This window comes from Poromitra crassiceps (genome assembly GCF_964638095.1).
Source record: "Poromitra crassiceps genome assembly, chromosome: 21".
In the NCBI taxonomy this organism is placed as follows: Eukaryota; Metazoa; Chordata; class Actinopteri; order Beryciformes; family Melamphaidae; genus Poromitra; species Poromitra crassiceps.
The window spans coordinates 14,626,692-14,647,243 of record NC_139638.1 but is presented as its reverse complement, the minus strand read 5'-3'; the positions used below and the strand labels follow the sequence as shown (position 1 = coordinate 14,647,243).

The following is a 20,552-nucleotide window of genomic DNA, read 5'->3' as shown; positions in this document are numbered from 1 at the left end:
CTGTGGGTCAGTCAGTGACATATGATAATATGGGCTTGGACAGAGCAGAGACCCCAGAACATGGGAAGTCATAGCAACAACAATGGCAGGAAGCATCAAGAAATGAGGGGGGCTAAAAGAGCAGCAGACAAGTCCCGTTCAAAACACAGGTTTTACAGAAAGAAAATCTTACCTCGATGTGAAAAGTTGCATAGTGTAATTGTCGTTTTAAGGGTAAGTTATTTTAGTTACAGGAGGAGCCATTATGGTGAGTCCAAATATACTAGACAATAAACACAACCAAGAGACAAAGTCCCGCATCATCTCTGGTGTTAATAACAGTTTGTTGATACATTGTCTCTGGTGTTAATAGCAGTTTGTTGATACATTGTCTCTGGTGTTAATAGCAGTTTGTTGATACATTGTCTCTGGTGTTAATAGCAGTTTGTTGATACATTGTCTCTGGTGTTAATAGCAGTTTGTTGATACATTGTCTCTGGTGTTAATAGCAGTTTGTTGATACATTGTCTCTGGTGTTAATAACAGTTTATTGATACATTGTCTCTGGTGTTAACACATTGAATGCCAGCCATGTTTTCATTCCTGTAGGTAAGTTGTGCCAGGGGTGTTTTTGACGATTCTGGCTCATTTTAGAAGAGCCGAGGATTCTTTTCTGTTAAGAATTCATGAACACCAATCATCTAAAAATAACTAATAGAATGTGTGCTTTCTCTGTCTAAAAGAGTTAGTTTGCAGAGTTAGTAGTTATGTAGATATTAGCCGTTGAGTACAGCATGGTTTCAGCGTCTGGAAATTTATTCAGAGATAAATGGCTTTTTGTGAAACAGTCACTTTAACCATTCATTTTTGGCATCAGTAAGACCGTCAGACATTCTAAACAATAGTTTTGAACAGTAATTTCCTCCATAACAACAGGAAACACCCCTCTCATTCAAACTCCTCCCTCCGTGTGTCTTCTCCTTCCTCCTGGCTTCAGCGGGCGTGTCAGAAGCGCGTTGTGCTGCCTGCCTGTCTGTCTGCGTGCCTGCCTGCCTGTCTGCCTGTCGGGCAAGACGAGTCTGAAACGGATTACTGTAAAATCGCGTCGCCATTTCCTTGAATGGCTTTCTCCCGCGGTGTGTGTGTGTGTGTGTGTGTGTGTGTGTGTGTGTGTGTGTGTGTGTGTGTGTGTGTGTGTGTGTGTGTGTGTTCGCGCGTTGCTGCGCGGCTCTGGGGGGAAGGGATCTCTGTCCGTTCTGTGTGTGTGTGTCCGGGCTTTTCCGCGGGAGGCGGCTGCTTTTGTGGCTTTTGGGTCCCGTGGATGTGACTTCTCTCGGTCTCTGTCGCCACTTAGTGGTCGGTAAAATAGATTACACGCATGCTGTTGCTCCAAATAGTTATCTGGAAGATGTAAAAGGGGTTGATTGATGTCCCACCGTCAAAAAAACATGTAAGACGAGTTATTTCGGCTCTGGCACTCAAGCGCTGGATTATGTAAGACGAATTATTTCGGCTATGGCACTTAAGGTGTTAATAGCAGTTTGTTGATACATTGTCTCTGGTGTTAATAGCAGTTTGTTGATACATTGTCTCTGGTGTTAATAGCAGTTTGTTGATACATTGTCTCTGGTGTTAATAGCAGTTTGTTGATACATTGTCTCTGCTCTGGTGTTAATAACAGTTTGTTGATACATTGTCTCTGGTGTTAATAGCAGTTTGTTGATACATTGTCATTTCTTCTGTACAGATGGATAAAGCAATCTGAAATCTCAGACAATAAACAAGTTGGTTTTCAAGCAAATACTCACAGTACTGCCCCTGCTTTAGCAACTCAGTCAGACGAACACCCCGGTTCAACAGCTGCTGAGTGGCAGCGTCCAAGTCAGAACCAAACTGGGCAAAGGCAGCTACTTCACGGTACTGGGCCAGCTCCAGCTTCATGGTACCGGCCACCTGATGATGGACGAGAATAAATTAGTCAGAATTCAAGATATTCACCATGGGTAGACCCGGGACAAGACGGCCCAAACAGCAGCACTAACCTGCTTCATAGCCCTGGTCTGGGCAGCAGATCTGACACGGGACACAGACAGACCCACGTTGATGGCTGGACGAATACCCTTGTAGAACAGTTCAGTCTCCAAGAAGATCTGAGTGAGGAGAGAAAACGCTATTTAGCTGCTGGTCCAGGATTGTACTGCCAGAGACTGTGAGACAGAGCACACAGCCAGTCACACACGTACCTGTACGTACCTGTACGTACCTGTACGTACCTGTCCATCTGTGATGGAGATGACATTGGTTGGAATGTAGGCAGACACGTCACCAGCCTGTGTCTCGATAACAGGAAGAGCTGTCAGGGAGCCACCGCCAAAGTTGTCGTTCATCTTAGCGGCTCTCTCCAGCAGACGGGAATGCAGGTAGAACACATCTCCGGGGTAGGCCTCACGCCCGGGCGGGGTAGGCCTCACGCCCGGGCTGGGTAGGCCTCACGCCCGGGCGGGGTAGGCCTCACGCCCGGGCGGGTGACGCAGCAGCAAGGACATCTGACGGTAGGCGACCGCCTGAAGATAGGTGAGGAGCAAGGTCGGGTTAGATACAATCCCCAATGGTGTGCTCTCATCAAATCACACTTTAGGGTAGTGCTGAAAAAATTTGTCAATTAATGTATTGATTTTATATTGATGTTTTCGCTAATCGATTGTCAATTATTTGGGCTCTGGTAACTTGTGATTGTCATTTGTCCTTATTTTTTACATATTATAGAGGAAATGATTAATCAGAGAAAGGGGGGGAATCAATCAATTAATGAATCGTTAGTTGCAGTCCCCCACCCCACACACAATCACAACTAAAAGATCAGGATTGAATCAAACGGACCTGCTTGGACAAATCGACGTAGATGATCAGGGCGTGCTTGTCTCTGAAGTACTCCCCCATGGAGCAGCCAGAGTAGGGTGCCAGGTACTGAGGCGGTGGCAGAGACCACGATGGTGTACTTCATGGCATCGGCGTCAGTCAGCCTCTTCACCAGCTGAGCCACGGTGGACCTCTTCTGGCCAATGGCAACGTAGATGCAGTAAAGCTTCTTATTCTCATGCGTTCCCTCGTTGAAGCGCTTCTGGTTGATGATGGTGTCGATGGCAATAGCGGTTTTGCTGCAATGTAAGATGATAAATGTAAAACTCTGGATATTCATGCCAGAACAAGAAGTTAGGTCTTTTGATTACCATCTTTACAAAAAAATTTTTTAACCCATTTTGTGTTTACCCACAAGATTTGTTTTTAAGTATTTTGCCAGGTTGAGGTAAACTTCTCAAAGCAAAAAATAAAACAAATAAACTCTAGGATGTACATATTTTGCACCAAATATATCTGTGAGCGTCTAGGTGAAAATTATATTTGTAGAGATTTTTACATGATTTAATTTTCCTAACACTCCTACAGTGATATTTCTATCACATTGATAGATCGGTGGTTGTCAATCATGTGCCAGAGGCCCAATATTAGGTAGATTTTCATTACAACCAATCACTGCATCACCTGATTTAAAAGAGCAGCAACCTTCAAGCAGAGACAGGAAGCACTCAGTGAAACCAGTTGGCATAGAGAGCTAAAGTGCAACGTCACTTCCTGCTTCAGCACTGTACCAGAGATTTTCATCTGCCATTATTTTCCCATAGACATTTCGTAAAATGCTTATAAAAATAGTTTTACTTCGTCAAACCAAACAGTTCAGCTATATTTAGAATCGGGAGAGACCATAGAACATTTCACTTGGACCAAAACTTAAAGACCTACATCGAAAAAGATATTTTCTTTAAATCCGCAATTTTTTTACGTTTTGGTCCGAGTGAAATGTTATGCGGTCTCTCCTGTTTCTTAATAGATCTGAACCGTTTGGTTTGAACAAGTAAAATTATTTTGATAAGCATTTTACGAAATGTCTATGGGAAAATAAATGGCGGATGAAAATCTCTGGTACAGTGCTGAAGCAGGAAGTAGGCGGTTACTTTGCCTGTCTATAGTGACAGATGGGAATGAAAGCTTGCATACTTTTTTTTTTGTTTAAAATCTCAAAAATGTGAAGGGTAAACCTGACCTGTTCTGTTCTTAACTGATATGGTCACATCATAACACAGTTAGCCTAAGCAGCACTGCTGTATCATCATTTCAAAGGCACTGGGCCGACGGGAACCCAGACGTCAACAGCGCCGCGCACTAAATAATTCACTTTGGCAGGATGGATCCTCTCACCCAGTCTGCCTGTCACCAATGATGAGCTCACGCTGTCCACGACCAATGATGAGCTCACGCTGTCCACGACCAATGGGCACCAAACTGTGCCCAGCTTTGATGCCCGTCTGCATGGGCTCCTCACAGAGATGCGGGGGATGATACCAGGGGCCTTCAGACCCACGCGCCGACGCGTCGATGAGCCAAGCGGGCCCTGTGCAGAGGCAGGTGGAGAAAACTCAAGGCATGGGACTGTAAACTGTGTTACTGCGCGCTATTCTATGAAATAACCCCAAAGGGAAATTTATGGATTTGAATTTTAAAAATACAATACACCGTGTTCTGACCTTTCCGTCGATGGCGTTGCCCAGAGCGTCGACCACGTGGCCCAGGAGCTCGTCGCCAACGGGCACATCCACAATAGCACCGTATCTCTTGACAATGTGGCCCTCCTTGATCAGCTTGTCGTTACCAAACACCACAACTCCAACGTTGTCGGGCTCCAAGTTCAGAGACATACCCTGTAGGAGAGCAGGCACAGCAGTTTAGATACATACCCTGCAGGAGAGCAGGCACAGAAATCAGTTCAGAGACATACCCTGTAGGAGAGCAGGCACAGAAAGTCACCAGCACGAACCTATAGAGACACTGCGGAGCACGTCATCATTCAGAAACCACGCCCAAGATGGGGGAAAACAGAAACCCCCCCTCCAATCCTGGCGTTCTCCTATGTCGCGCGCATCGTCGGGTCTTGCACAAAAAGATCGTATATACGGAAGATGAACACTCCAACTTACTTCATTGACAGCAACATTTTTCAAATTTCAAACATTTTGCAAATTTTTCTTCTCGCCAATTCTCAATGGCTTCCTTGTTTTCCTCGGGAGTACAAAAAAACTTTAACTGGCAATTTTTTTACATTTGTTGTCTGCGCAGCTTTTAACACAACAGCTTTTAGCTATGTTTAATTCAAGGAAAATGACGCTGGTGTGTGGAAATGAACGGAGCTTTTCCCCCGTGATGGGTGTGGCCTATTTCATGCAGTGTCTCTATAGTTTGCACTGCACACATAAAAAAGGAAAATGCATCACCAACTGCCTCCACCCAAAACAAGCAGCAACTCCACTGGTGAAACCTGAGGGAGTAAATCATAATCCTGGAGACTGGTTTAGAAAGTATCATCAGATTTTCATTTTTTAACCTTTATCCAGGGAAAGTCGACGAGCAACATTCCTAGGCAGCAACACTCATTCATACAGTTCCACACATTCACACTTGGGAGCAGCTCAGTGCAGCTAGCATACTCTCCTGCTGCCACTGGAGCACTGGCTGCTATGTGCCTTGCTCAAGGGCAGCTCGACAGTAGCTGCTGGGGGAGGGGAGAGCCATTTCACATTCCCTTTCCACACAGATATTTGGCCAGACTGCTGCTGTAGCCTCAAGGCTGTCACTGCCATGTTCCTCCAGTCAGTGGGCCTGGAGGTGACATCAGATCCAGTCAGTGGGCCTGGAGGTGACATCAGATCCAGGCAGTGGGCCTGGAGGTGACATCAGATTCAGGCAGTGGGCCTGGAGGTGACATCAGATTCAGGCAGTGGGCCTGGAGGTGACATCAGATCCAGTCAGTGGGCCTGGAGGTGACATCAGATCCAGGCAGTGGGCCTGGAGGTGACATCAGATCCAGTCAGTGGGCCTGGAGGTGACATCAGATCCAGTCAGTGGGCCTGGAGGTGACATCAGCCTCACCTTGAGAAGGAGGAGAACTCTTCCATCTCTTTGGCTTGCACGTTCCTCAGACCGTACACCCTGGCGACACCGTCACCGATGGACAGCACACGACCGGTCTCCTCCAAGTCAGCACCGGTGTCGGCTCCCAGGATCTTCTCCTCCAGAATGGACGACACCTCGGCTGTGCAATTTTATTTTTTTACTGATCAGGACCCACCAATTAACCATTTCAAATGTAATATTACATTTAAATCAGATATGGATATAGTCTTACAACTGTTCGATAATTGCTATGCTTGTTGGCTTGGCTGCTTGTGTTGTCTGATGGCCCATCGGTTTCCTGGACGACTGACCTGTTTTCTGCAGCCATGGGGTGGCGCTGTGCAGATTCCTGACTCCTACACATGCTGCTGCAGCAACACTCTTTGATACCTTAAAGAAGAAAACAATAAGGATGGGGAAAAGGACAAAGTGTTATTCAAGTAGCAGTGCAAATAAGTGGAAATTAGGCTACTTATTTGATGAAAACTGTTTTTGCAATACAAACAATTCCTACAACAATGCATCATGCGCTCCAGGAACCCTCTTTAGGAGCCGGGCTGTGTGTGTTTGTTGGTTTGTTTATGTTTGTAATGCACACTATTTAGAGAATTACACTGTGCATACACTGTACACATAGTGGCCAACTCAGCTTAAATGTTTATATACTGGTAATAACAGGGACATTGTGGAGACACCAATCTGGTTCTCCAAAGCGGCCTTTACTCACAGTGGTCCCTCTTAACAGTTTAATTACGTACGGCTTCATATTTTTTATCTCATTACAATTGACCAAAAATTATAATAGCAGCATAATGCATTCAGCATGTATCCAATTTACCAAGCTGCAAGCAGCACTTTAAAACAGGTTCACTGGTGAACTTATTCCATCATCATCGACCACCAGAAGACAGTGGGAGGTGGGAGTGTGCTGCAGTGCCACATCGTTTTAAACTGTGAACTTTAGTCAATTGAAACGAGAGCAGTTTGGTGTCAACAGAAATGATGGCAGACGGGTTAACATGATTTTCTCTCCATACTAAAGACAGAACAGCAGGCTAGTTGTGTACCACACAGGTAGGTAAACATGCGGGATAAAGAGAGGCTGCCTGTACTAATGTTACAGAGAGACTGTCACAGGCAGTAAGCAGGGATGCAAACTCATGGAGAGTGAAAAAGGTGACAACAGATGCCAGGGCAGACTCAGAAATCATTCACTTTAAGTGCCCTATTTTGGGATCAAAAGGTGACTGTCACCTTTTGCACGCCTGATTAAGTGACTGTACATTTGACACATTGACTGACTGTCAGTGGTTCGACACACTAGCTGTCCAGCTAGACGGCTGGAGATAATCAACAATGACATTATCGCCTTGACACCAAAAATAATGTACTGTTTTATCGTGGATTTGAGGGCAGCTTATCAAAATCTGTAACCAAATGGCAACACTGGGGAACTAACTTAGCAATGAGACGGGGCATAGTGTCCTCCAGTGCAAAGATGGCCTCCTCATGGGAGCTGGACTGATTCCTAACTGTTGTACAGAAAGCCATCACAGATGTGTCTGGGTTGCTTACAAATCCAGCCCGTCGAGGCAGGCTGCGGGCGAGAGCCGCTGCTACACATGACAGCATGTCGGCGTCCGGGGCTCCGTCCTGCTGCACGGGCTGCACATATGGCAGGCTGCCATACTTCTCGGGGAGAAAAGTTTCTCGTCGTCAGGCTCTCTGAGCTGCGCAGTCGTGCGCAGTTGGTGGGGAGCCGGACCCCACGTTGAGGCGTAACCACGACGTAATCTCTGCCCTGCGGCATTTGTGTGCGTGCGTGCGCGTGTGCGTGCGCGTGTGCGTGTGTGTGTGTGCGTGCGTCACATTGCTCCTTGTTGCTCCCTGTCCCACCGCAGGGGGGCGCTCGGCTCTGAAACCAGTCCGGAAGTGTTGCTCCTTGTTGCTCCCTGTCCCACCGCAGGGGGGCGCTCGGCTCTGAAACCAGTCCGGAAGTGGCGCATGCAGCAGCGTACTTTTGTGAACGACGGCTGATGGAGACATTTTAAAATAAACACAGCTAGCTAACGTTAGCTGGCGAAGCTAACCGCCGGGGCTTGTAAAGTGCACTGCGCCAAGAGCTTCACATTTTCCAAGTTGTAGAGAAGTAAAGAGCTAATCACGCAGTGCATCATTTATGCGCCTTACATTAAAAGGCTAGAAATTAACGAAGATGTCAAAAAGTCGGACACTGGGAGAAGAAGTATATAACTAACACCACGGTAAGTTCTAGGTGAACTAGCTTAGCTGATTGAAATGCTAACGTTACCGCTCCTAGCTGAGTGAACGTAACGTTAGCTGACATTAGCCTGCCCTGCCTGTTAACGTTACTCCCCTCGACGGACAAATACTCTTTCCATGTTGGGGGTCTTGCGAAGCAGCAGCTGTCCCGCAACTTCAATGTTTGCCCACGACTTGTGCTCTTCTTCGGGCCAAGTTCGACAGCGTAAAGGTTAAGACCGAGCTTAGACTCACTACGCAGCTAAACTAGTGTCTGTCTGGACCCGAGCCCTAACTAGCCTTGGCTAGCTGCACGACCACATCCATTCATTCAGGCGCTACAGATGAAGCTGTGTGTCTATTACTCGCTTCTAATAAGTTCAGTAGTAGATGAAGGTGTTGCACACATAGTCACGACCTCAGTCTCACACAGTCACAGATTCATACCTGGAAGTGCCGAGATAATAACAACGTTACGTGTTGTTGTTATGTTACACAACTTCTTTCGTCTTAGATGCCAACCTCTCAACACAAAATAATGGGAGCTTCTGCCTAAAATGACACAACATATCTCTGCTTTTACTGCAAATTCGGTTTTTGTGCTACTAACAACCAATATGAACAAACTGTATTTAAGATTCAGGAAGTGTTTATGCCAATTTATGAAATGTTCTACATAAGATAAGTTAGGTAATGTAATGTACACAGTGAGAGTCAATCTGGGCACCCAGAGTCTTATCGGTCAGAGACTGATACACTCTGGGTTCCCAGATTGACCGTGTTGTGTGTTGATTTCAGTCGGTTTGTAAAGAATATCGAGTTTGAATATTACTCCACTCCAGTCTAATCTAGCTAAAATAATAATAATACACACATAATCCGCTGCAGCATAATGGCTGGTACCAAGAGAGAGATCTTGTAATCCTGGCTTTTAATTTCAAATACACGATTTTTGTATATTATGTGACACACTACATTACTTTGAGATGAGTTTAAAAATGTAAATATGCAAATTAGGACCCACATATGCGTTTAGGTGCGGTGACTGCGGTCATACCTCTATTTGAATATTTATTACACATGTTTTGGACAGCAGCACATACTGGCTGGTGCCAAGTCCAGGACGAAACCCTGAGCCACCATTCGACACAAATATATCCTGTATACTGGACGTTTACCTTGCACATACTGTAGAAAGAAGTCATCTTCCATGCCTTCAAAACATGAAGTGTGACTGTGAGCGGTCATGAATGATGTCATGTTTGTGTTCCACCAGGTGACTTCCTGTCCAGGCACATCGGTCCATGTTAGTTGGACCTTTGGGCTCGAGGGCTCAACTAGCATGAAGATGGCTGACTCAGAGAAGGCAGAGGAATTTGTGGATGCAGAGAGCCTTGCTGATGCAGAGTCAGCTACTGCTTCTGTCCACGATGAGCAGGACGAGCATCTGAAAACCGAGACCACCACCACTACCAGCTCGCCGACGAGGGACAAGGAGGGCGACAGCCCGCTGCATACGGAGGGCGAGCCGGGCCTCCTCTCCATGCCGTGCCTGATGAAGGAGCTCCGCCGCGATTCCCCAGAATCCCAGCACGCCTCCACAGGGAGTGACAAGCCTGCCTCCCGTAACGTCTACGAGAGCGACTCCTCCAACCCCTGCATGCTCTCCCCCTCCTCCAGCGGCCACCTGGCCGACTCAGACACTCTCTCCTCAGGGGAAGAAGGAGGGGCCGTCCCTCGCCTGGGAGAAGAGGACGAGGGCAACATGGAGGCCGCCGCCGACCCCGGCCAGGCGGCAGGAGGGCAAACCTGGGCCGCGGCGACAGCGGGGAGGAAGTCCCGGAGGTCGCGTTCGGAGAGCGACGTGCCGGCTAACGCGATGGCGGCAAAGAAGAATCGCTGCCAGCACACTGTGGCGGCAGTAGGCGGGCAAGAAAAGCAAACCAATGGCAAGCTGGCAAAGGTGAAAGGTCACCGGAGCCAGAAACACAAGGAGCGCATGCGTCTGCTGAGACAGAAACGGGAGGCAGCAGCGCGGAAGAAGTATAACCTGTTGCAGGACAGCAGTACGAGCGACAGCGAGCTCACATGTGACTCCAGCACCAGCTCCTCTGAGGAGGACGACGACGACACCTCAGGCGGCAGTAAGACAATCAACACAGATATCCCAGGTAACATCCCACCTCCACAACATGTACATCTACAGAGAGTACCACTACATGTCCTAATAACCACTACATGTCCTAATAACCACTACATGTCCTAATAGTCACTATTCTCACCCAGATATACCAGTGTCAAACAATGGGATTTTGTCACCTAGTATGGTAAGATGATAGGCCTACATTATTTTTTATTTTAATTAATTATTTCACCACCAATTAATTCACCATCAAATTCTAACCTCAATTTCAAGGCCTGCATGACCTCAAATGTCCAGGTACCTCAAATCAGTTTGTTCACATAACATGATGATATAGTGTAAGAAAATGACATGAGCTGTTTACAAAGCCCAAGTAACATCAGATCAATACGGACACTGCTTTGTTTGTGTGTGTTTACTCACTCCTCCTCATTCATGTCTTCATTCACCATGTCTTTAGATTATTCACCCATTCACATGTAGAAAGACAGGAGCCCCAGTCACTTATAGTAGTCTGATCTCATGTGCATGCTGTGGAAGTCTAGTGGACATGATTCCGTCCATACAGAATGATATCTACATGGGCTGGTGTTCTGCTGTAAGCTAACCTATATTGTGAGTTGTGCGCTTCCACGAGTGGGCCATTTTTATCCTGAGCATTGACCCTAAATAGACTGTGGTATATGATGTCACTGTGTGCTGTTAGTAGGCTACAATCTGCAAGACTAAGTATGCGACCACCTTTCAGTGTTAGTGTGTTAGTAAGAAAAAGCTGTCTTATACATGAGAATCTAGGCCTGTAACCGTATTTGGTGAATGTGCCATTTAATGAGAATACTCAATGCTATTCTAAAGATTTCTATTCTTTATTTCCAAATTGAGAGAAGTTTAATTTAAATGGTTGGTTGTCTTTTACCTGAAGACTCTAACTAGAACTAGAACATGCTGCTTTCTTAACGTTGTCTAATCTACCTGTGGCTTTTGAACGCCCCTCTAGCCGATCTATCATGATTCACTGTCGTTTCCGCCCCTCCTTCCTGTTCCAACGTAGGAAGTGTTCAGAGACGTGCAGCTTGTTTTGAATCTGAACTAAGCAGATGGTTCAGCACACTGGACACCTCACTCTGTGCTCCGATAGCTCCTGTTTCACCTGCATAGAAGGTCTTTACGCGTACACGCACGCACGCACACACACACACACAGCTTTGGTGAAGCGTGGCTGCAGACGTCTCTGCTAAACTGGTTTACTTGGAGTGGTCTTCTCTAACCTATAAGCTCAGGCACATAAGGGTTTCACAAGGAAGAACACTAGCAGATCAAATGTGTGGTGTCTTTGTGTCTGCTTGTTTACCACGCCTGTGCTTGTCCCCTGAGTTACCTGATCTTTGCTGGTAATTGTGTAAATCTCCTGGGTGAGTTGAGTTGTTTGTTAGTTTCTCTACCAACAGGATGCTAGTTCCTGCCGGCCTGCTGCCTATTCTCTGCTATTGAAGGAGGCTCTCTCTAGTCTCTATACGATCAGGTTGATCTTTTCACTGTGTTTATTACCGTACTTATTTCTCAATATAGCCTATTTGGTTGGTCTGGGAACATGTTTCATTTTCCATCTAGTTCATGGTGTGTTTTAGGTTTTTGTGTAATAGAGCAATATGTAGGCTACCTGTCATGTATCCACAGAGTGACAGGAGTCAGTCATGTTCATTAGCGAGAGGTATCGTCACAGAGTGAAATGAGTCAGTCATGTTCATTAGCGAGAGGTATCGTCACAGAGTGAAATGAGTCAGTCATGTTCATTAACGAGAGCTATCGTTAGCCTATGTCAACTCACATTGACCTGCTCCATTTTTGTTTCATTTTGTTTTAATATCGGTGAAAACATGTAGACAAAGCTATTTCTTTCGTCATTGGTGTGTGTAGGTTTGTAATTTCATCTGCGTTATTATTCGGTTGTGTTGACTTCAAAATCTCACCACGTAACGCATCTTCCCAACCTCAGCAGCCACTGAATCAGTCGCCCGAGACACCCAGTTTGTTATCCTCCTGTAGAAACCTGTAGAACATGAAATGTTATCAACCATTTTTTTTGCATTCCGCACAGAGATGTTTCAGTGCTCCTCCAACATGCATGCTAGATGATAGTCCATCAGCATGAACGAGTCGATCTGATTCTGCACGTAACCAAAAACAAACTTTGCCATTTTCCTCTTTTGAAAACAAAAGTCCACCTTGGAAGCATGAAAAGTGCGAGTGTATTTTCTTATGGCTTTGGCCTCAATGTCTTTAAAGCTGGCTTCAGACGTGCTACGGAGAGAACCAGAGTGGGCGCCGCCCAGATCCACGGGCTGCTGGACAGCGGCTCGTGGGACAGGAACAGCATCGGCAGCGTTCTGGAGGAGGCCATGACGCGCTTTGCGCTGATGCAGCGGCAGACCGAGGAGCGCTTCCGCGTCTGGATGGAAAAGCTGGCGCGCCTCGACTCCGACGACGACTCGTCCAAGCGCTCGAGCGACGCCCCGGAGGGGCGGAGGCGGAGACACACCCGAGGCCGCGGGGCGCGACCGTCCCCCCCCAGTTCCTTCCTGCCATCATCAGAGTCTGCAGAGACCATGGCGGCTTACATGTTGGCCCGAGACAACGCCAGTCTCACCCCTGCTGCCCCTATGAACAACAACAACAACAACGTCCTACCTGAAGTGGTCACTCAAAACGGAAACCTCGGAGTTCCAGACCCCGCTCTCTTCAATGTGTAGAGTTCCACACCCTGCTCTCTTCACTGTGTAGAGTTCCACACCCTGCTCTCTCCAGTCTGTCGAGTTCACTCCTCACAGTTGTATACTGTGATCTTACCACGTACAGACCACCTAGTGGATGCAGAAAGCATAGCTGTGGGTGTTTCTAAACGACGTGATGGCAGGACAATTCCACTCCACTGTCCCACCTCCACCTGCAGCAGCAGCAGCTGGGCCGGAGCTGTTCATTTCATTTGAAAGACTTGTTGTTTACTGTGCAGGACCTTGAGGCCTGCAGCACTGAATCACTGTGAGAGTTGAAACCTTCTCAATCCTTCAACTCAGCTGTTTGAGTGATGCAGCCAAATGACTTGTTTGTACAGGAAAGAACAGTTACCGTGAGAAGCCTGTTGTTGTTCTGTTGTGACAAGTATTTCAAAAGACTCTCCAGTCAGGGCTCTTATTGTATTGCTGCTGTATGGACGATTCACGGTGTTTTCTTGTTTACCAACTTCACGTTCTCTCTCTCTCTCTCTCTCACACACACACACACACACACACACACACACACACACACACACAGCGGCTGTCTAAAAAAACAGAACCTTGGTAGCCATTATTAAAATGCTAGGCAGTGTTTCCCCTACCATTCTACAGGCCTGGTGGGCCCGCCAGGCCAACGACACAGAAAAACAATTGTAAAAAATAAAAATAAAACTTTTTTCTCCGATTTTTTTTTGCTCTCCCCAGAATTTCAATAAACCTTTATGGCATATTATTACAATACTGGTGTTGACAGTAATAGAAGATGCCAAATCATTCAAAACAATACGCATTTTGCTTTTAGGAGCATCGTGCCAGCGTGCAGCGCTGTTCCAAAACGTGTCAACGTGTCGTTGCCTGGGAAACGCACATCCCATAATACAACTTTTCGCATCGCATCCCATAATAGTATGATGATACTTGGGATGCCATTGCCAACATAGATGCGAACAGGTTAGCTAAAAGTTTAGCGTCGCCAGCGAGGGCCCCCACCGTTGACGTCGGGGTACGTTTCGAAATCCCTCCAGGCCTGAAAAAGTTTCTAGGGGAAACACTGCTAGGTTGGATGCTGCTGCTTGGTAGCATGTGCCTTGTCATACTGACTTCATGCTGGGAATGATACGCAGAGAGCATCTTAGGAATCAGGTTCAACACAAAATACATTAGCCCACCTTTTCCCTGAACTATGCCTGCTCTTTGCTTCTAATTGGTTCAGGACTTTTTAACTCTTGTGACGACAACCTTTATTTTGGTGGCATAGCTTTAACATCAAAACATGACAACAAAAAATGGTTTGCCTCTAATATAAATACAATATACTAACCGACACAGTTTTTAGCTTTGTTTTTGAGAACATAGGAACGTAATTAGATTAGATTGTTTTTTTTATTTTATTTTTTTATTTACACCATGTACGACTTTGTTGTCCTTGCTTCCATTGCTGCAGTACTGCCTTTGTGCAGTAATGAATGAAACTGGTGAGGGAGAAATGACTCCCAATGTTTATTTTTAGATGCCTATATATAGATTAGAAGCCTATATATAGATCAGCCTATATATAGATCATGGACATCAAATAAGGCATGTCGTCTTTTGTTGCGGGTATATTAGCTACATTATCAAGAGCCTCAAAACGCTGTATTATAATCTCCTTGTTATGGTTATTTGCACTGGTCTGCAGCCTGCCAGCTTGGCCGATGTTTCAACACTTGAAAAGCCAGGTGTGAAACTGAAGAGATGTACAGCAGTGATACAGCTGCGTTATGGTGCATGTGGCTAAGATGAACGTTTACTGATTTACAAAATCACTAAGACTGAATGATCCAGGCGATCAAGTGGCCTTCTCTGGTTCAGATCCTGTGGTCTTTGACGCGGACGGACGGACACGCGTCGCTCCCTCAACCCTCGCAAGACTATAGTGTCACAGTCCTCCTTACACTCAAAACACTAATCCAGCCATCACAGACATTGATGAAGGAATCCGTGACCTAAACCTATTCATAGTTAGGATGTTGAAAGTGTTGCATTTTGTGTATCTATTGTATAGCTCTTTTGATTGTGACTTCTACAATCATTTCAGCTGAACGCGTCAAATGGTTTTTCCCCCTCCTCCTGTCTGCATGTGACTTCTGTGTGATTATGTAAAGTAGCATCTAGATGAGTTTTCATCAGCAGACCGCAGCATGTGTGCAAGCTCAACCTCTGCTCAGGTTCATCAATGTGACAGAACATTTTCTATTATTTACTTTCTCTTGGTGTCATGGTTTTGTTTTTGGAGTCTGTGTGAAATATATATATATATATACAGTATATATACGGTATATATATATATATATACGGTATATATATATATATATATATATTATGGTGTACTATTACTAATAGTGGTCCTCAGTTTGTTTTCAACTGAAATGGCTTTTAAATGATCTGGTATTGCTCCTGCGTTGTCTACATGGTAAAGGGAGCATTAAAAACAGCACTGAGGACAGTCCAATGTTTACCAAAGAGACTATCCTAGTTTACACGAGTCTTTTTCTATCTTTATGACCTGGCCTTTACATTGACAAGTGCTTGGTTCCTCTGGTGACCCCCTGGTACCCTCCCGTTTCTCTTATTGGTCACCCCTACACACGGGGCAGTAGTCCATGTCCAGGTGGTCCTCACACTCACAGGCATGTGTCTGGATAGCAGTGTGTGTGTGTCCCTCCCAGGGACTCCTCCTTTTTACAGGGTAGAACAGAGATGCATGTTGTTGTAACGCAGGGACTTCACGTTCTATTGTCCGTTTGGCTTCTCTGTTATGATTCATTCACTGAATAAGATGACTTTACTTTGGACATGTTTTCTAACGATTGTATTCTGGTGTCGTTTTTATGTGAATGGCTGTTATTTTAAAAGCATTAAACAGAGACACAAAAGTACTGCTGTAATATGTTTGTTAGTGCATTGCAAGCACAATCACTCTTTCCACCTTATTACTGTACCTACCTAAATGTGTTTGCCTGAAATGGCAGTATCTACTAGATACTATCTACTAGATACTATTTACTAGGGCTGGGTTAAAAAAATAGATTCTCCGACTTTTAATCTATTTTTATTTTAATCCTTTGATATCGATTCATATGTCCAGAGATCGATTTTTTTTATTCATTTTCTTTTTTTTTATAAACATAAGCATAGGCTGTGTGTGGTAGTTGAAACATAGTTTCAAGTTGACGTTTATTTATGTTTGCAGTTGAAACAAAAACATAAATACGGTAGGCTACATGAATGGAAATGTTTGATCATTAATATCTATTTTTAGAAATTATATAGGCTGAAATCAAATCACTGTGCATAATTGCGAAAGTGTCTTTATTGACAGATGAAAAGGCTGTTATTTACCCTTTGTCACCACCTGGTGAGTAAATATATGTGTAACTAAAACCATTAAAATTGACAACCAGTCCGCAACTTTTTTTTCCCCATGTATCTACTGGTCCTTGACGCAAAAAAGGTTGGGAACCCCTGTGTTACATAACTGGACAATCATGTAATTCAGGTTACAGCTCAAAAAACATGTTTTAGTATCACTAACCAAATCGATATTGAAATTAATCGAATCGAATCGGGATTAATCGATTCGGAACCTTGTGAATCGGAATCGAATCGATTCTTGAAATTTGAACCAATACCCAGCCCTACTAGATACTATCTAGACAGAGATAGATAGATTAATTTGTTGAATTATGACTCATAGCTAGTCCTTTTGACAGTGGAAGCATTCTATAATTGTGTTACAGCACGGCCAGCATGATCACAATGCATAGGCCAAATGTTTACTATTATTATAGCCTCTTGATGCGCATTCATTCATATAGCATCATTAGTTTGGACGATGGGGTGTGGATTGCCCAAGTCACACCCTCTTCCTGGTTTGGCATGCGACCTAATGGATTTCATTCAGTTTTCCATACATGCTTCAAAAAGAGTTGAACTTGGTCAAACCAAGTGATTCAGCACTATTCAGAATCAGGAGAGACCTGAGAACATGGAACATTTCACTCAGACTACTACTAAGTACTAAGTAATAGTAGTTAGTAGTAGTTAGTAGTAACTACGAACTACTACAGCTGCTAATTACTACTACTACTAATAACTACTATTACTATGGCTAGCCTACTAACTACGGCTCCTACTAACTACTACTAGGCATGGGTCGGTTTGAAAATTTTGAAACCGGTTCGATATCCCCCCCCCCAAAAAATAGCAAACCGGTATATCTAATTTTACACGCAAAAAAAAAAATTAGTGTAGCCCATAAATGACTGTAATGCGACTGCAGTTGGTGGCGATAATGCACCTCTAAGCTGGTATGCCAACCAGCACGAACACTGAATACAAATAAGCTGAACCATTTAACTGTAACAACACACGGTTTTTATTTCTCATAACTATTCAGCTTAACCTTTCTTCAAACATCAACATAATAAACAAAATAAGACTTTTGCCTGCTAGTGCAACTTGAGAAGAGGCTAATACGAAAAATAGTGCAATCAGAATGGATTGGCACTATTTTTTTTTATTAAAAAAATAAAATAAAAATAAACGTTTTTTTCGGTTTGCACGTGATCAAACCGGTTTGGGCTCGTACACCGAACCGAACCGGTAAAACCGGAAATCGACCCATGCCTTGTACTAACTACTAGTACTCTTCTTTTTCAAAATGTCTATGTGAAAATGAATGGGGAATAAAATCCCTTGGGTCCCATGCCGAACCCGAAAGAGGGCGTTACTTAGGCTCTCCGTGTTGCCTTGCATGTTGTACAGCTGAAGCTAGGAGGCGCTGTCCTGTCCCATCTTCTGCTCCACACAGCATGATCTGAATAACGAAGTGTTTTCTTTGTTTTCTGCAGACGGGCCTCCAGTAGTGGGTCACTATGATATTTCAGACACTGATTCTAACCAGGAGAGTTTGAGTGTGGAGACAGTCCGGCCCAGCGTGATAAAGAGTGAGCTAGAAACACACAGAGGCCAGGATATGGCCGCTCACTCTGGCTCTATTAGAGCTCTGAGCTCTCTCTCAGGTCAGTTACAAACCCGGTGTATCCAAACTGACAATGTCCACTCCTCTGAGTGAAGACATTTAGAGGCATGGGTGTCACCAATATGCAACCTGCTATGTGGGGTTAACGGGTGTGAATCCTAGTAACCTCTGCTGGACAACCTCTGAAGTACAACTGTCCTCGTCCCACGCACCACTGTGTTGCAAGTCAAAAATCAAATCAAAATCACCAGAGACTAGCTGACGTGAACAAAAAGACCACTATTTTGTGTCCAAAAATATGTCTCCCTGTTATCCAGTCCAGAACAGTGTCAGACGTCCATCATTGTTTTGTCCTCGTCTGTCTGTGTCAAAGCAGTTGCTGTCTTTGTGTGTGAACACGGCCTCAGGCTGCTGTCTCCTTCAAGTGTGTGACTTTGTCTCCGTTGTTTGTTTCAGGACACGTGGAGGCAGAGCTGCTGTCCCACAGGGAGAGTTCTCTACACAAGGGACAGATTCACATCGGCTCCTCAGATAGTGAGGTGGAGATAGTAGGAGTGCAGGAAAACACACGGTAAAGAGACGGGTCAACAACACAAAAATACATGTTGAGAGTAGAGCCGACCGATATTATATTAGTTATATTTTATATTTGTTCTGTTTGTGTTTTTCTATTTCTAGTTATTTATCATTATTAAATTCCCAGTGAAGTTTACGGTTTCATTGCATTGATGTAATTTTGGACAATAAAGTTGATTGATAAGCTGTAAAATATCCTCCCTACATTACATATCTCAAGTCATGTCAAGACATATCTGTGTTTGAAAGTGTTTGATATTTGAGGGATCGTTGCAAATAAATTGTGTAATATAATGAATGGGTATATATAATATAAGAATATCGGCCGATATATATCGATATCGGAATTTCTTTACTCCCTAATATCGGCATCGGCCTAAAAAGTCCAGTATCAGTCAGGCTCTAGTTAAGAGTTCCAACACAAACCTTATATATACCAACTGTATTGCTTAGTTAAGGAAGGACACTTCATGTGGGTTTTAGGATGTGTTTTAGCAACTGTGTTGTTTACAACAGCGTTTTGGATCCTTACACAGTTGTTGTGTATTTCTTTTTTAATCCAGATGTGCCCATCCATGTGGAGGGGTGATCAAGAGCTTGTCCTCCTGGAAGGCAAACTCAGTGGAGCAGTTGAAGAGCACAAGGCAGCCACAGCTCTGGACTAGCGTTTCCCCTCAGCCCAACTGGGTGTCCCCTCCTGAAGTGGTGGATCTGACACTGGACGAGGACACCGGACACAAATACCTACTCTAAAGAACGTGTACACTGAAGACTCCTTACTTCTCTCTCTCTCTCTCTCTCTCTCTCTCCCTGCTCCCTCTGACTGCGCCTCCATGTTATGGCTGAAATCCTTCCTAGAGTTACAGGCGCACGTGTAACTGCCCGTGGACCTTTCTCGTCCCAGAGTACTGTTTGTTTTTAGCCTACTGTCCAACAATCATGTGTATTAAAGCCATTCTACTGAAGTGATTCCCTGATCATGGCTTGTCAGCAATGACAACTAAAGGATGAATCTAGTTGTAATAAGACGACAAGGCGTTAGGCTACGTTCACTCACACTGCAGGCAAAGTGGCCCAAATCTGCCCCCCCCCCCCCCCCCCACACACACACACACACACACACACACACACACACCAGTGACTCAGGTCTGTTTTTGTTTTTTTCATCGCTGTGTGACAACACACATGGAATCTGACCTTTTCCATTCTGATCTGTATTCACATTTCTATGGTAATCAAATTTTGCACATACTTACTAACTGAAAAACACATGTAAACATTGTGAATTTGAAAAAGCAACGAATTTCTTTACTTCCAAAACATTTGGAAAAGCCCATAAATCAGAGATTTACCACGTTGTTTCCTCTCAATGTGAACATTTGGGCTGATATTAACATTGCAACATCAGACCGATGACGACATGTTAAAAAATGACTAACATTGGCTGATACTGATATGATTGCTGAAATATCGTGCATCCAACCCCCGCCCCCCCCAAAAAAAGTGTGAACAGCCAAACAAAAAAAATCAGAGCAAATATATATATACATGTATATCCGAGCAATAAATCAGGTTTGCGGTGTGAACGTAGCCTTACAGTGCAGGTGGAAGTCTAACAGGAATTTAACTGTTATAGCAATATCCTCCCTTCATTTAATACCTCATTTAGGTAGGGAGTGGTTTGTGTGGTAGGCTTCAAGCTGTATAGTAAATGTAATAAAGACAGAGCAGACTGATGATCTGCCACACTACACACTGACTCGTAGGAGCATATTCTCAGACTGGGTTG

The 20,552-nt window shown here is 44.6% G+C and overlaps 2 protein-coding genes across 3 annotated transcripts; one reads left to right on the top strand and one right to left on the bottom strand.

The window, feature by feature from the left end:
- Positions 1-242: 242 nt before the first annotated feature.
- Positions 243-7,617, bottom strand: atp5fa1 (ATP synthase F1 subunit alpha; the record flags this gene model as incomplete). The annotated part of the gene is given in 14 exon segments (XM_083657330.1): positions 243-262; positions 1,788-1,932; positions 2,022-2,129; positions 2,253-2,423; positions 2,490-2,543; positions 2,860-2,950; positions 2,952-3,137; positions 4,237-4,357; positions 4,360-4,429; positions 4,563-4,736; positions 5,962-5,969; positions 5,972-6,124; positions 6,297-6,375; positions 7,561-7,617. Coding segments are annotated over 14 exon segments (1,437 nt in total).
- Positions 7,618-8,075: 458 nt separating this feature from the next.
- Positions 8,076-19,710, top strand: ark2n (arkadia (rnf111) N-terminal like PKA signaling regulator 2n). 2 transcript variants are annotated; one of them, XM_083657595.1, is made up of 5 exons: positions 8,076-8,249; positions 9,524-10,418; positions 18,057-18,227; positions 18,644-18,758; positions 19,327-19,710. In XM_083657595.1, exons 2-5 carry the CDS (start codon positions 9,590-9,592, stop codon positions 19,514-19,516), a joined length of 1,305 nt encoding a protein of 434 aa, XP_083513721.1. In that variant the 5' UTR covers positions 8,076-8,249; positions 9,524-9,589; the 3' UTR covers positions 19,517-19,710. The 2 variants fall into 2 exon arrangements, with proteins under 2 accessions (XP_083513721.1, XP_083513722.1); XM_083657596.1 differs by lacking the exon at positions 18,057-18,227.
- Positions 19,711-20,552: the final 842 nt, after the last annotated feature.